This window comes from Hevea brasiliensis, chromosome 8 (genome assembly GCF_030052815.1).
Source record: "Hevea brasiliensis isolate MT/VB/25A 57/8 chromosome 8, ASM3005281v1, whole genome shotgun sequence".
NCBI classification, from domain to species: domain Eukaryota; kingdom Viridiplantae; phylum Streptophyta; class Magnoliopsida; order Malpighiales; family Euphorbiaceae; genus Hevea; species Hevea brasiliensis.
In genome coordinates this window covers 9,398,643-9,417,023 of record NC_079500.1, presented here as the reverse complement: position 1 = coordinate 9,417,023, position 18,381 = coordinate 9,398,643, and the positions used below count along the sequence as shown (strand labels likewise).

Below are 18,381 nucleotides of genomic sequence, written 5' to 3'. Positions count from 1 at the left end.
TCTCTCTCTCTTTTGAATACATAGCTTAACAAAAAACTTTATTTAACATCAATCAATATGCAAGAAACCGTGCATAATAATATGGGATAAAATGATAAATCTCATCAAGACGTTGGAAATGGAACACAAACAACTAGGCTATTTTTCATCATCAACCATGTGGACCTGGAATACTGATACTAGAAACGGAACCAACACTAGGAGTCACAGGTCCCTTTTGTAGTAGTCTACGCATTCTAATTTCATTGTGTCTGAAATTGCCATCAATATTTTGCTTGGAATTTGCAGCAGGTTGCAGATAATTTTCATCATATTCCCTCAGCTTTTCCATCATATTCATGTGGTTTCTCTTCACATCTTCTCTAGGATCTGCTTTTCCTGTAAGTTGACAAGCAGTTTTCTCTTTTCCTCCTCTTTGTGAAGCCAAGCTTTCAAGTGGCTTAACTCCAAGAGAACAAGAGATTGATCCACCAATGATCAAGATTAACCATAGCAGCTTCATCATCAAACTGGACAACCTGCAATAGTTCATATTGATTTTATACAAATATATGAAATGTGGCGTTAGGACAAGAAGAATTACCTCCCCATTACAGCGATTTTGGATGGATATATAATTGCTGAATGCTTTGCCTTGCCAGTGAAGCTCTTGAGTACGATAAATACACATATGAGAAGGAAGAAAGGGTACTCTTTAATTGATTAAAAGATTTCTATATTCTTGCCTGAAGACTTTGTGGCTTCAAAAGACCTTAATTGGTCTAAGTCAAGCCCACCCACTATACATTCGTGATTCATGCACACCAACTTTATTTTTGGAAAAATTTCATGTCCCCATATGGAGAGATACATCTCGATAATTAAAAAATTAATATAAAATTAAAAAAATTATTATTTAATTTCTCTATGAGACCATCGTATTAATCCTAAGCCTCCAGGCCATCACTTGCGAAGAATGATTTTATATTATTTAGAACTCCATATATGTCATCATTTTTCAAAATGAAAAAGCATATTTCTACCAAAACTTGAATTTTGTGTAATTTCAAATTTTTAATTCTGCCTAAATGTAATTCTATGATTTTGAACCAATTATGTGTTCAATTGAATTGATTATGCAATGTTTATTCAATTTGATTTTGAGTTTGATTGTGGTTTGTGACTATGAGTGCTAGAAATGGAGAACGAGATATAACTAATAAGTGAGAATTTATGAAAAAAAAAGGAAATAAAATGAAAGGAGGAATCGTTCTTTTAGACCGAATCAAATCGATTTATTTCAAATTAATTTTAATTTTTAATAAAATTTAAATCTTGATTTGTTTAGATGGTGTGAAGAGAATCTCTAGCAATCTCTAGCGTGAGTGAATTGGATAGTAAAGATGTGAGTGATGGAAACTTTAATTTTTTACTTTTCCTATGTTAAAGGATGGAAACTTTAATTTTTTACTTTTCCTATGTTAAAGGTCCTATTTATTAATATTAGTTATTATAGTAATTATTAATTATTTTAATAGCTATCAACTATTTTAATAATTATTAGCCGCAGTTAGATATAGTTGTTATTAATTAGCTATTTATATAATGATTTAAAATAGAAGTATTTGATAAAAATTATTATTGGATTAGCTGTTAAAAATAAAATAATAATATTATATTCTAGTCAAAATACTTTTTTAATCTGTAAAAGCAATGACGAGTAACTTTTCGTGAACCACTCACTCAATCTCTAAACATTAGAATAAACAATATACTAGCGAACAGTGTCAATAAGAGATTATCTTTATTAAAGTTAAAATACTAAACGTTATCTTGAAAACTATTACTAAATATAGTTAAAAACTCAGATCTCAAACCTTGAATTGAACCAGTGATTTGGCCTTTTTTTAAAAAAAAAAAATTAATTGTTAGATTGTATTAATTCCACATCAAACCAAAATGAAACCCATGGCTGCCCTTTAGAGCACCTCTGATCTTGAAGATAGTAGGCCAGCAATTAATTACAAAGCAATGCTAAGTGCCAAAAAAAAAAAAATTCATCCTTGATTACAAAGGGTTACAACCCAATCTCTTTTACTCTTTTATCATATTATTATCATTATTATAATATTATCTTGTTAGGCACAAGGCCATTAAGCCCCACTAGAAGGATTATTCATTTGTTAAATTTGCTTTTTTTTTTCTTTGATTGCCCAATGAAGTAAAAGTAATTTTTAGGCAGTAACCCAACGATTGGACGTTTGATGATCTAGTCAAAATAAGATCTCTCAGCCAATGAGATTCTGAAAAAGTGAAAAAATAAAAGACTAGATGAAAATTGAGCTCCCACATATATAAAAATGTTCTAAAACTGTTAGGATGTTGCTTGGAAATTTCCCTTCTAGTTCTTGAGTCTGCAGAGGATGGAATACTTCATGATTTCCTTTACAATCGTCATACACCCCATGGAAAAACGGGCCGATGATAATGCCATTGCATATCTTCACACGGAGAGATTATTTTATATAAATGTTGTATGTTAATAAATAAATTTTAGTCGTTAATTAAGATGAAATTCACATAAAATTTATTATAATTAATAATTATAATAAAATCATCATATATATTATGATTCTAAATTTCTTATCATACGGAATTCACGTTTGGATTAGTCAAATACACTAATTCTTTTATTTATATTGTTCAGTAACATGATGTTTATACTAGAGTTTAGAGGTTAAGGGATTGATTATAAAATATTATACCTCCTAACTTTCAAAAGTTGAGAGAGCATTTTAATTAGTGTCAAAAAGATAATATCATTATTTTTATATTTAACAGTTAATTCAATAATTATTTATATAAAATATTTATATTTTAAATCACTATATAAATAATTAATATCTAGTAGCTAACAGATAGTAAAATAATTAATTGTTATTAAAACAATTAAATAATTATTAAAATAGTTAATATTACCAAACATGGATTTTGAAAGTAATACATTTGAATTAGGTGGGATCTAAAAACTATTATAAGAAAGTTCCTCCCAAACATAATAAGGTGGAACTGCACTTATCTTCAAGACTACTGGGTTATGGAGTTTCTTCATAGATTAATATTGGTGGGAGACCGACTAAGACGATGACTGATTAGTAATCCACAACAAAAGCACTTTGATGCAATTTTTTTTTTAATTATAAAAACTTTTTGAAATTTCTATATATAACATAAATTTTTTATTGTTTGAAAAAAAAATTTATTTTCTAAATTTTATTAGTAATTCAACAATTTGATCCTTGAGGCAGCGTTTGATATAAATGAATTCTATGAAATTTTGTAGAATTCATTTGTAAATCTAAAATTTTAGTGTTTAGTTTAAATGAATATTTATTTAAAATTCTTTATAATTAATTTCATGAAATTTATTATAACTAAATCAAATTCCATCAAAATTGATAGAATTTATAAATAAATTTTAAATTTATATATTTCAAGTAATAAAATTATCATCTTATTATATATCATTTTATTTATTCTAAATATAAAATTCCTTTTATTTAAAATGAATCATTTTATTTATAAATAAAATAAATTTTATCATATAATTTAACCAAACATGGTCTAACTATAATTTAATATGTAAACTTTCCATAGATACTGTAGAGGAGTTTACGGTCAAGTAAAATCAAGGCTACAAGCAACCCTTATGTAGTCACAAATTGTGCCCATCGTTTGAATATCTTTGGTAGTCTTATAGACTCCATACTTGAAGGATTGGATATATAGTGGACACACATCAATTTCTACTATTATTTATGTGACTTGAATATTGAATATATCCTTGTGAGTCTGATTTATAACCCAACTTAATTTGAAAGTTTGCATATTGCGATCAGAATAAATATTGTATTTTCTGTTTATTGTGGCCTGAAAAATTCAAGAAACACATTGAGAATAAGATTTAAGAGTTTTAAGTTATTATATCTTACTTTTTTCATTACAGTGAAACTTTTTCTCTCGTCTTATATTGAACATATACCTTACGATCGAATCACATAATTTTATTTTTATTTTTTTTATGCGATCATGTGATTGTGTGTATTTTAGATTTGTATTACTACTATAATGCCTACTTTGAATTTGATTGTTTTTAATTAGATGAATGCAATTCCAGTAAGGTGACATCAAATTGGGTGTTGGGATTTGTGGAAGTTCAACTCCCTCGATTGCCAATTGGATTTAGACTTATTTACGTTGAATTAAGCAGGATATTTTTTACCCTTTTTCTCTAAATAGTGATCAGAAAAATTTTTGTTTAAATTTTGCCTATCATATACTTAAAACATAGATATATAAATTATATATTTAATAGATAAATCTCCTGTATACATATTATGTCTTAAATTCAGACTGAATTTAAAAAAAAAATCCAGTTGATCAACTATTTAATATGTTGTCACATTCCAAGTCATTTATTTCAATCATCCCCTAAATTATGATCTAACACCAACAGGCATGATTAACCTTGCCCATCAGAGTTGATGAAACTTCTACAAGGAGCCTCGTGGCAATAATAAAGATGGTAATCAGTTAGTGGGAATTTGCCCATTGGGGCACTAGCTAATAGCATTATCAGATTTAAATAATATATATATAAATGAGAGAGAGGGTGGACAAGAAAAAAGTAATTAAAATTTAATTTTAATTGAAATTTCTAAAACAAGAAGTATTTATCTCATCTGCAAATGTAAAATTTTGTTGTTCATTAATACTCATAGGCACATATATAAAGTACTAATTAAGCCATTATAATTCCTTGGCACTTAGTGATTCAAATACAACAGCATTTATTCTGGGTCATTATTCCAATCTTACAGTAGCAGTGTTGCTCCCAGTCCCCATTGCATATCAACCATGAGTATTAGGAGTAACACAACCCTTTCCTCTACCAGGAATATGAGTACAAGGAGTGTTACCAGAGCTAGGAGGCACAGGTCCCCTTTGTAGTAGTCTTCGCATGATAATTTCATTGTATCTGAAATTGCCATCAATATTTTGCTTGGAATCTGCAGCAGCTTGCAGATTTTCATCATTTTCCCTCAGCTTTTCTATCATATCACTAGAATTTTCTTTTACTGCAAGTTGACAAGCGGTTTTCTCTTTCCTTCCCTTTTGTGAAACCAAGCTTTCAAGCGGTTCAACTCCAAGAGAACAAGAGACTGATCCGCCAATAATCAAGATTAACAGTAGCAGCTTCATCATCAAACTGGACAACATGCAATAGTTCAGATTAATATTTTATATATTTATGTGAAAAGATATATATGAAATTTGGTGTTAGGACAAGAAGAATTACCTCCCCATTAGAGCAATTTTGTACGGATAATTGCTGAATGCTTTGCCTTTCCAGTGAAGCTCGCTCTTGAGTACTATATATAGACCTATGAGAAGGAAGGAAGGATACTCCTTAATTGATTAAAAGATTTGTATATTCTTGCCTAAAGACTTTGTGGCTTCAAAAGACCTTAATTGGTCTAAGTCAAGCCCACCCACTATACACTCATGATTCATGCACATCAACTTTATTTTGGAAAAATTTCATGTCCCCATATGAAGAGATGTCTCGAAACTCAAAAAATTAACACAAAATTGAAAAAAAAAAAAGAAAAATTATATTTTTTTGTCTTTCTATTTTAATAAAAATAACTATCTTGCCCTTCTATTATGAAAATACATTAATTAGTCCTTCTAATTTCTTGTTTCATTTACTATTTAGTCATTCCGTCTAGTTTAAATTTAGTTTTTTATTAGTTATTATATTCAAAACAGAGAGAAATTATATCTACAAAGATTAAATAGTTCAAGGTTTAGAAAATCGATGGACTATATATTTGTGTTTTTCAAATTAAAGTGGCTAAATGAAATTCAAACTAGCTAATCTAAAATGATTAGGGTTTCATTTTGTTAATCAAAATCCAATTATAATTACCAAAAGCGTTTTGGACCTTTCATGTTTTACTAATGCTTTAAATGATCAAAAGGACTAAAGAGCAAATGAAATAAAAATATAATGACTTACTAATATATTTTTTACAGTAAAAAACTAAATAGTTAGTTTTGTTAAAATAAATAGATCAAATAGTAATTTTTTCTAAAAAAATAAAATAAAATAAAATATTTATAGTATAAAAATTTGTTGTTAACTGTTAAGAAATGAAGAATTAAGAGCAATTTTGGATGGATTTTGCTGAATGATTTTGGATGAGTATTATTAGTTATTCACGATGCTTGATCAAAAGACTTGATCGATCATGCATCGATTCTTTCCTAAGTACTTTATGTTATCATCGAAGACTTGAGTCAAGCCCACCAACACCCACTAGGCCACTAGTACATAATCGTAATATAAATAATTATGTTATGTGGTTCATGACTCACACCGCTGATTGATGATCCTAAGCCAAGCCCCGAGCCTCTTATCATTTAAGAAACTTATAAATATGTTCTACAGAGGGGATATACCAGTCGACAACTAACAAAGGGAACTAATAATGATTCCCCCAACTCCATTCCAGAAACTCCATTTGAGAGGAAACAAGTTTGCAAGTTGAGGAGATTATCTTATGAACAGCTAAGATCAGCAACTATTCAGCAAATGGTTCCTCCAGATAAGTGATTATTGTTAGAAAATGAAATCCTCAATCAACTGTAATTAATTTAGCTTCGTTATTAGTCCAAATTAAATGGTACAAATTAAAGGCTAATCCAATCTTTGGCAATATTAGTGCCTTGTGGGTAGGGAATGAAATCCTCTCTCTATATTATAATAATAATATTCCACTGATAAGCACAAGATGGTAATGGATTGAGTTTTTACGAACACCCAACAAGATCGAACCCTAGTAGGATGAATTTGGGTAATATAAAATCAAGTTAGGGATGAGTTCAGATTTGAAAAATAACACCTATAACGAGTTCTGGTTTTACATGTTGGGTATCCATTATTTGAACCAATTTATATAAATACTTAATAAAATATAAAATACATGTTTTTTATAATAATTTTATAAATTTTATATTTTTATTTTAAATAAAATAAAATTAAATATTTTATGAAATTATTAATTTTTAAAATTTAAATTATTAATTAAAAATAAATTTTTATATAGATTATTAATTAAAATATATAAAATTAAACGGGTTCGAGTAATAACGATCAGATTTAAAATGAATTTGGGTAGTTGATAACAAATTTTAATTAGACTTGGAACATATTCAAATTTTGAAAGTATTAATCATGTTTAGATTTGAATATGGTGATTTTCGCATATACTCTATGATGGGTAATAAATTTTAATTTAGTAATATTAAATAGCTTTTAAAACTTTAAAATTTCAAGTATAAAAATTGTACCCATCAATATCTTTGGGAGTCTATAGACTCTATACTTGAAGGATTGAAGATAAAGTCGATGCACGTCAATTCCTACTTTAAATTTTGTTGTTTTTAGTAATTGGATGAATGCAATTCCAGGAAAATGACATCAAAATTGGGTATTAGGGTGATATTTTTCATCCTTTTTCACCTAAATATTAACTATAATTGTTGTATGTAAATCATTACAAAGATGAGCTAGGTTGCCACATTCCAAACCGTTTATTTCAATCATGCTTCAACTTATGATCTAACAACAACAGATATGATTAACCTTGCCCACCAGGGTAGATGAAACTTCTGCAAGGAGCCTCATGAAATCAATAAAGATGGTGATCAGTTTGTGGGAATAGCATTAGCATATTCTTTCTTTTTCTTTTCGGTAAGTTGGATATTTTATTAAAGAAAATGTTTGAAAAAACTTAGCATATAAAGCTCAGTTAATCTCTAGCTAATAGACTTCCAAAAAAACCAATCTACGGTAATTTATGTTAATTGAAAAAACTTAACAAATTACGGACACCAATAACAAAAAATAACAAAATAGAAAACAAAACATTAGCATATTCTCGCCTGGTCTCCACTTTGTTAATTTTCATATGCTTTCCCTTGACATCTTCATGGGCAAAATTGCCACTTCTTTCAGGATCATGTCCATTAGCTATAAGCTCATGATTGCCACTCTTTCATCCCACTTTCGGAACAATCTTAGCTTCACCTTCAACAGACTGATGAGATTGATCTAACAACAATAAACATCACCAACAGTAGCAACTTCATGATTTAAAATATAATATTTTAATATTTCTTAAGAAAATAGTAATAATAATTACATATTTTTAATAAGATAAATTGATTAATTGTAAATTTATAAAAAAATATTAAGCTATTTTTAAAAGTATGATTGTATTTCAAATAAGTCAAAAATAAATAAAAATTTAACATTTTTAACTAGAGATAAAAGTCTGAAAGAAAAATTATATAATCATAATTTATGATTTATTCTGAATATTTTTATAAAAATTTTAAAGAAAAAAAAAATAAATTAAAATTTAGAAATTTTTATAATACAAATTGAAGTTGAATGACAATTATAATATAACCTTATAAGTTGAGGCACTGTAAGTGAAATTTAGCCATGAGTTAAGCTGAAAACTATGTTATAAGGATTTAATGATATTGCAATTGAAGCTTTGAGAATTTTATGACAAAATTAATCCAAAAGGAAATATATGTATTGCATAAACCTCTGAGAGGGAAATCATACAAAAGCAAAGCCTTTAACGGCTGGGGGGAGAAATAATTGCAAAGAAACGACCTGAATCATAGATTTTTGGCCATCGAATCAGCAACTTGATTAACTGATCTTCTCACAACACTAATGGAATATTAACTACTAGGCTATTTTGTTCCCGTTACTAATCAACCATGTTGAGCAGGAATACCAGTGCTGGGATTAGCATAGCCACCAGTAGCACTGGGAGGCGCAGGTCCCTTTCGTAATAGTCTTCGCATTCTAATCACATTGTATCTGAAATTGCCATCAATATTGTCAAGAGTCCCACAGGAAAGAAAAGAGTCCTACAGAAAAGAAATAATAAGTTAAAAGGGTATATAAAGGTGAGAACCAACAAACTAATTGATTAGTTCTAACATTTTAACTATGGTTGATACAAATCTAAATATGTCCACCTCACACTTCAAGACTCTTGTCATCATATTCCCTCAGCTTTCTCTTCACATCTTCACTGGGATTTGCTTTTCCTGCAAGTTGACAAGGCAACTTTCTCTTTCCTTCCCTTTTGTGAAGCCAAGATTTCAAGTAGTTCTCCTCCAGGGGAACAAGAAATTGATCCACCTATAATCAAGATTAACGATAGCAGCTTCATCATCGAACTGGACAACATGCAATGGTTCACATTGATCTTATATATATGTGAAAGAATATATATGAAATTTGGTGTTAGGACTTGAAGAATTAGCTCCCCCATAGTAATTTTGGATGGATTTTGCTAAATGCTTTTGCCTTACTAGTGAAGCTCTTGAGAAGGATACCACTTAATTGATTTAAAGATTTGTACATAATTAATCAATTATTCTTGCCCAGACTTTGTGGCATCTAAAGACCTTTTGATCTAAGCCAAGCCCACCCACCAACACCCACTAAACTAAATGCATGAATACTAATTTTTTTCTTGATAGCTAATTTAATATTCTTTCTTCATGATAAGTTGTTGTTCTTTCTTTTGAAAAATCGTGCTATCTTGAAACCTTTGAAGTTTAAAATTTTAATTTTGATGGTGTATTGCTAATAATCAAGCAATGGAGTTAGCTTTTAATTTGTGACTGACATTAACTATGTTGAGCATCAATTTTTTTTTTTTTATTTCCAATCAATGTCAATATAATTTTATAATTTTCAGGTTAAAATATATTATATTTTTATAAATAATATTTGCATATACCTCTTAAGGAAAAAAATTTATTTTAATTATCACATTTTTTTATAGAAAATGAAATCCTCTCTCTATATCTTATTATAATTATATGATAAGTGTGAAGGGAAGAATTCATGAATAGTTTTTCTTTTAATTTAATAGTATTAAAATTATTTTTAGAATAGAGATTTTAAATCTAAATTTTAATTTTAATAAATCAAAGAAAAAGAATAAATTATAAATTAATCTTTGAGGTATATCAAAGATCACATATCAGTTTTTTTACGAGTAAAAATTTAGTTGCTGAAATTTGATTTCATTAATAGATTATACTATGCTATCTAAATTGATAATTTTATTCATTAATTATATTAAAATTTTTTCAATTTGAAATAATTTATTTCATGAAATTTTATTTTGTTAACAATATAGTAGTAATTACATTTAATTTTTACTTTCAATTTATTATTTATTTTATATTTAAGCAAATATATATTTTATAAAATATCAAGTTTCATAATTATAATTTTAAATATGAAATACTGAAAATAGTTAATTATATAATAATATGTGTTTTCAAATAATAAAAATAGTTATTAACAATTAATATATTTTATTAAATTGCTAAATTTTTAAATTATGGTGTATACTTTTGTAAAAAATTAGTCTTATTTATAGTAATATTTTCCAATAAATAAATAATCATAAAAAATTCTTTTAACATGATTTAAAAAAATATATATAAAAAAAAGTTTATTGTTATATAATCTAATATAATTTATTTTCCAATACATAATTATAAATAAATTGTTTAAAGTTATAATTTATTTACAATTTAAAAATATTTTTTTAAAAAATAATTACATTTTGAAAAATTATATTATTACCTAATTAACTTTTTTTTTAATATTTTATAATTAAATAATTATAATTATAATTATTAAACTTTTATACTTTTATAAATTATAAAATTATTTAAATATAAAATAAATAATTACTTAAATATAAATTTTACATATACAGACTATCTTATTAATAAAACAAACTTCATAATTAAATTGTTTTAAATTTAAAAAGAAACTAATAGAATTAATGGCAATGTAACGACAGATTTGTTAACGCAGTCAAATCTTAAAAATTAAATTATTACTAAAGAAAAAGCAAGAATTAATGTATAATTTATAACATGTTTTAGAGAATAATTTATAATTTATTTTATTTTATATACGCAAGGACTTGTAAGGTTGTGCAGATTTTTGAGGATTCTGAATTGAATAATTGTACTAAATTGTACAAAAATTGATAAAGAATTATTATTATAAGAATCAAATCATACTAATTAAATTTATATTTACTGTTTTGATTTAATTTTTATTTTTCATAAAAAATCTTACTAAAATTGAACCGAATAACATATTTTATACCTATGTTTTTAGATATATTTTATAATTTTAATAAAATTATGTATATTTATATGTAATTAAGATTATATATATATATATATATATAACTTAATTTATCTTTAATATATAAGTTAATTTATCTTTAATTATAAGTGGATATAATTTATTATTATCTCTTATTTTTCTAACTTTTTAAAATAATTTTAGTCTAATGCATTAAATTATTTTATATTCCTTAATTATATAATTAAATCACATGTTAGTCCTATAATATATTTTTAATTCTTATATATATATATAGTTAAAGATTATATAATTAAGAAATATGTAAAAGATAATATAATATTTTTTTTAATGAATATATTTTTGATATTAATTTTATTATTTTAATGTTAGTATTATTAATTTATTGTTGTTTTCATATTATAAATTTAATATTGTATTTTTCTATTTTAAAGTGAACACAAAAATGCTGTAATTTTAGGTGTAAAATTTGAGATTTGAAACGAAATTAAAGTTAAAATTAAAATCAAAATAGAATCAAATCTATAACCGAGGCCATATCAAAATTATTTAGAATCGAACTAGAATTGAAACCAAAGTTCGATTCTAAATTTGGTTCCTAAAATTTAAAGAATTCAAAGTTTAATTTCAATTTCAGTTCTTGACTAGATCCGAACTAGAACCGGAATCAAACACCCTGTGAGCTTGGATGGAAGTTGGTGTTGAGCGGGATGAAAGCATGTTTGTATTTTCAGAGAAGGTGATGGCACTGCATGCCATCCATTGACTTGAATGGGATGTGATGGCATGCTTCATTTAATCCCACAAATATCATTGCAAGTGGTCGTTTCAGTTTTAGAGGGGTAATTCATAATTATCAAATTATTTTTTTAAAAAATAAACTTCATTATCTTTCATTTTTTAAATTTATTGTACTATAATAATTAATAAATTTCTCAAAAATTTTATAAATTAAACAAATTTTTTAATATGAAATAAATTAAAAAAAAGGTTAGATATCTAATGGTATAGGAAATTCTTTTCCAAATTTTCTAGTCTCTCTGAATTTTCTGATTACTGGGATTTGTTGTAGATATTTAACTTAACAATAATGGCTGAGTGAAACGAACCAGTCCTTTTAGTAGAATTTATTATGAATTTATCACGTATCCACTTAAACTAGTAGGAAAAATTTTTTATTTAAATTTGATTTACTTTGTGGATCTCTGGCTTCTCTCAAGAAACACTTTTTCTTTTTCTTTTTTTAATTATTTTTTTTTATGTATTCTTTGGATGGCTACCAATAAGTTTTCCACTTGTAGTTTCCATAAAATTAATTTTTTTTGTCATTTTCTTTTTTTTTTTTCTCTCTAATAAACTCTTAGTTCTATATTTATTTAGAATAGATTTGAGTTCATCTTTTCTAATATGTATTCGTTAGGAATGAATCTAAAATTTTCTTGGAGGCTTATTCTCTTATTATCTAAAATTTATTTTTTTTTTCTTGTGGTATATTGAACTTTTTGACAGTTTAAAATACAATATGGATCGCTAATTCATTTTGATAACAAATTTTCCAAAGGACAATATTTTATAAAATTTTTTATCATTCGAAATGAAAATGACTATTCAGATCGTTTTTGAATAAAAACTTTTAATTATGTATATTCGTATATTTTTTCTATTATGAGAAAATTTTATTGTACTTATATTATGATTTTTATGAATGAATTGTTAAATTTTCTTTTAAAAAAAAAAACTATCGACTTTCAACTTTCAAATACTAAATGCCTTCTACTCATTACCGCGAAACTCCCTCATCAACGCTTGGAAAGTCTCTGCACCATTTTCATTTGCAGTAATATGAATATAGTGGGTACTTTGCTCTCTCCACTTGGACCAACAAGTCTTTCCCCAAAATGGTATTTACGCATAGGAGCAGTGTTCATCTAATTCATCCGATGCTCTTCTTTCTTACTTATTCGATCCTTGTTTTTAGTAGAAAGAAGAATAGCATTAATTTTTTATATTAATATTATTATTTTAATATTAGTATTATTATTTTTATTGTTATTTTCACATTAAAATTTAAGATTCTATTTTCTATTTTAAAATAAATATAAAAATATTGTAATTTAATATCTAAAAAATTTAGATTGAAATGAAATTCGAACCAAAACTAGAATTAGCACTGTATCAAAATTGCCTAGAACTAAATTGGAATCAAAATTGAAGTTTGATTTTAAATCTAGTTTCTAAAAGTCAAAGAATCAACTTGGATGGAAGTTGGTGTTGAGCGGGATGTAAGCACATTTGCATTTTCGGAGAAGGTGATGGCACTGCATGCCATCCATTGACTTGAATGGGATGTGGGATGTATGCTTTATTTAATCCGACAAATACCATTGCAAGTAGTCGTTTCAGTTTTGGAAGGGTAATTCATAATTGTCTCATTATTTAAAAAAAAAAAAAATTTCTCAAAATTTTCTAAATAAACAAATTTTTTAATATGAAATAAATTATAACAAAAAGATCACGTATCTAATAGTATAGCAATTTTGGGAAGTCTTTAAGATAGCATTAATATATATATATATATATATATATATATATATATATATATATATATATATATATAAGTTTTGAGACTTTTCCAAATCTGCTTTTCTCTCTGAATTTTTTAACTATTGGGGTTTGTTGTAGATATTTAACTTAATAATAATTGGTAAGTGTAACGACCACTATATATATATATATATATATATATATAAGTTTTGAGACTTTTCCAAATATGCTATTCTCTTTGAATTTTTTGACTATTGGGGTTTGTTGTAGACTCAACTCAACTCAATTAAACTTTTATTCCAAAAATTTGGGGTCAACTATATGGATTCGCTTTCTCCACTCTGAACGATTTTCGGTTAAATCTTCAGAAATGTGTAATGCTTCTAGGTCATGTTGTACTACTCTCCTCTAAGTCAATTTAGGTTTACCCCTTTTTTTCTTTCTATCCTCTAACCTAATGTGCTCTACTTGTCTAACTGGAGTCTCCGTATGTCTACACTTCACATAACCAAACCACTTGTTGTAGACATTTAACTTAATAATAATGGGTAAGTGTAACGACCACTATATATATATATATATATAAGTTTTGAGACTTTTTCAAATCTGCTATTCTCTCTGAATTTTTTTACTATTGGAGTTTGTTGTAGACATTTAACTTAATAATAATGGGTAAGTGTAACGACCACTCGTTTTAGTAGAATTTATTATGAATTTAGAACATATCCACTTAAATTAATGGGAAAATTTTTTATTTCCCCATGTGGATAAGAGTCTTAGATAAGAGGCTCTTCCTTCTCTCAAGAAACTCTTTCTCTTTTTCATTTTTTTTTTTATTTCTCTTCTCTTTCTCTTTTGAATCTATTCTTTAGTCGAAAACTTTAATCTTCAAGTGCAAGCCACAGATAATAAGTTTTGAGAGAGTAATATTGCATAAAATTTTTTTTTATAGATTGAAATGAAAAAGAACCATTCAGATCATTTCTGAACAAAAATAATTTTTAATTATATATATTTATATATTTTGGCTATTATGAGAAAATTATATTTTACTTAAATTATGGTTCTTATGAATGAGTTGTCAAATTTTCTTAAAAAGAAAAAAGTCTAGATAAGAAAAATAAAATACTATTGACTTTCAACTTTCAAATACTAAATGACTTTTATTCATTACCACGAAACTCTCTCATCAATGCTTGGAAAGTCTCTGCACCATTTTCATTTACAGCAATATGAACATAGTGGGTACGTTGCTTTCTCCACCTGGACCAATAAGTTACGTTGCTTTCTTCACCTGGACCAATAAGTTTTTCCCCAAAGTGATATTTTCGCAAGAATTATGCATATCTATGCAAGTCTTTTAACTATATATATACACTCGAGAGCCACACCAAGGCAAGCATTCGGAGACATCCATCTAAAATTGCTCATGGGGAGGTAATTCTTCTTTTCTTTCTCAACACCATATGTTATTTTTTATTTATACGTAGCTAATTATTGTTGTGTCCACTCGTGCTGTTTGATGATGAAGAAGCTGTTATTCTTGATCTTAATTGTTGCTGGATCAATCTCTTCATGTACTCTTGGAGTTGAAGTTGAAAGATTCGCTTGGGGAAAGGGAAGGAAAGAGAAAACTGCTTGTCAACTTATTACAAAAGCACATCCTAAGAGGAGTAGCTACTTCGCTTGTGAAGATGTCTAGAGAAACCATATGAATATGTTGGTAAAGTACTCCAAATATGAAAATCTGCTACCTAGTTCCGAGCAAGCTGTTGATGCCAATTTAAGATATAATCGAATGCCAAGACTCGCCAAACTACACACATCTCAAAAAGTTTTTGAACCTCATACTTTTATTGATCCGGCTCGTAGTGTCAGTCCTCCTGGTAGACATGGTTGAATATGCAGTGGGGAGGAAGGAACCGTGTAAGAGGGCGTTTCGCTTAGCTATGGTCTTATAAGTTAATTTGAACTTAAAAGCATCTAAAATTCTAGACAGTACATGTTTAGTTAAAATATGTATAAGTTGCTGATAAACAATTATGTATCAATAAAAAATATATAGCTTATAATTGCTAATAAGTACAATGTGAAATTTAACATTTTGCTGATTAATTTTTGAACAACGGTTTTCGGGATAATAGTTATTGTTCAGTTAAAAGACATATCATTTGCAAGTGATTCCAAGCTTGGCATTTCCAGAGGCAAAGTAAAGTTACATACTGCACATTTGGAAAGCAAGTAGGTTCTGAAGTAATGCCCATTTCTGTTCAGATCCTACTTCGTTTTTTTGTAACGAATTGTCCTTTCAGCATTCACCACAGCAGAATAAAACTCGGGGCTTTTGACAAAAAATGTGTAATCGAAAATAAAATTATACTAAAAAAAAGTGAGTTGGACGAGGTGAATGCCGAACGTTAACTATAATAACGTTTTTAAGGTTCGAACGCTATTTATAATAGCGTCCGCATCAAAATTTTTAAAAGAAAGATGAACGCTATTTAATATATAATACTAATTATTATAATTTTATTTATAAAAATAATATTTTTAATTTATTTAAAATATAAAATAAAATAATTAAAAATTTTAAAAAAAATTAGACACTACAATAAGTAGCGTACAATTTTTCTTAAATCTTTTTAATTATTTATTTTTTTAATTTTAATTTTTTATTTTATTAAATTTTAATTTAATTTTAAATTAAAAAATAATATTTATAATAAAAATATTATAATATATAATATTATATATTATAATTTTATTTATTAAAATAATATTTATATTTTATTTAAAAATATAAAATAAAATAATTAAAAATTAAAAAAAAGGTTGGACGTAACTATAAGTAGCGTCCAACCTTTAAACTTTTTTTTTAATTATTTTTTTATTATTTAAAGGAAAGCTGGACACTATTTTGAATAGCGTCCAACTTTCCTTTAAAAATTTTGATGTGGACGCTATTATAAATAGTATTCGAACCTTAAAAAAGATATTATAATTAGCGTCCCCACTCAGGTTGTTCAGCTCAGCGTAACTCATCTCTTTTTAGTAATTATTTTCAAATTCACTTTTTTTGATAAAATTTTGTTTTTCATTACACCTTTTTTATCAAAAGCCCTAAAACTTGTGCATGCTTGAAGGAGAACAGTCACTACAATTAAAAAATGTAGCAATTGATTAACTTGGAGATATGTGGAATAGTGTAAAAGTTGCTAACAAGAGATAATCCTCCTTATCTTAGTTTGAAAAACAATACAATGAATCCTTGTCCACAATTTTGAAATCAGAATAGCAGTAGTTCCTAAAACTTGGAGATGGAAGTGGACTCTGACTCCTGCAAATGAAGTAGTTCCTAAAAGGCCGTCCTTCCTTTTGCTCTGTTCGTGGTTTCCTCTCCACTCCGGATAAGTTTGTAAATAGTGTTTTGGTTTAGAAGTACAGACGGCGGAGATATGAAAATGGTTTTCGTTGTGGTTTTTTGTAGCTCCGGTGGTTCTAGTTTTCCTTTGGTCTTTGTTTTATTTCTGTTGCTTGCAATTTTGGTTCTCTAGATATGCTTTATGGCTTCTAGCTTTGCGAGGGGAAGGCTAGCATGGATGTTCGTAACTCAGGGGTAACTACCTGAATTTGCCTCTCATGGCCGACCTTAAAGACATTTTCTGCCGTTGGAGCTCTGCCTCATCACTCTCTGCGTGCTGTTTGTCTTGCCTGCATTGGTTTATCTGGGGTTACAGGGGTTTTGGTCTTTGGTGCTTCATTGTCATCTTCAGTTTCGGGTGGCTTGGTCTTGGTTGTCTTGGATAGATGAGATCTCTTCTAGGACTTCCTTCAGGCGTCCTTGTTGTGCTTGTCCTTTGGATGGTAGAGACCGTCCCTACGCTTCCCTCAGCTCTTCTTTCTTTTCCCAGGCCGCGCTGCAATAATAGCCATGGTCTGTGCCAAGCTTCATCCGGGTTATCCGGTTCTATTGGGGCTTTTATTTCATGGGCTGTGGGCTTTAATGTGTGGGCTTAATAGATTCAATCTTAACATAATTGCTTATCATTAATGATCTAAGTAACCAAATTCTATTGGAAATTTAGAAAGATTCACTCTGAGAATATTGGTATGTGAATAGTTTAAAGCTAGTAATGGAACTCTTTCTTTTACAAGCCAGTAGATCTATGTGTCTTGTGAGTTTATCTTGATTCTATTGGAAAACACAAAAATTTTAATTCTACAATAATTTACAACAACAATTATAAAATTTAAGGGGCTAAATATATAGTTCTGTAAGGGCATATATATAAGAGTTTTGAAAGGTTGAGGGGGTTAAAAATATATTTCTAACAAAAATTTTTATAAAATATAAGGGAATAAATAAAAAATTTACAAAGTTTGGAAGAGCTATAGCTCCTCCAATCATCAATGTAGTTCTCCTAAGTCCAACCCAAATATTACTCAAAAAACGAGTTAGTCTTTGTGCGTAAAAGGCAAGGCACATTCAGATGCCTTACAACTTGATATAAGAATCCTAATTTACGTTGTTAAGTCCTCTCTTCGAATGCATGCTG

The 18,381-nt window shown here is 27.4% G+C and overlaps 1 protein-coding gene across 1 annotated transcript; it reads right to left on the bottom strand.

The window, feature by feature from the left end:
- Positions 1-4,728: 4,728 nt before the first annotated feature.
- Positions 4,729-5,469, bottom strand: LOC131182478 (uncharacterized). The gene is made up of 2 exons (XM_058152036.1): positions 5,339-5,469; positions 4,729-5,248 (listed from the first exon to the last, which is right to left on the bottom strand). Exons 1-2 carry the CDS (start codon positions 5,344-5,346, stop codon positions 4,891-4,893), a joined length of 366 nt encoding a protein of 121 aa, XP_058008019.1. The 5' UTR covers positions 5,347-5,469; the 3' UTR covers positions 4,729-4,890.
- Between the last annotated feature and the right edge of the window lie 12,912 nt (positions 5,470-18,381).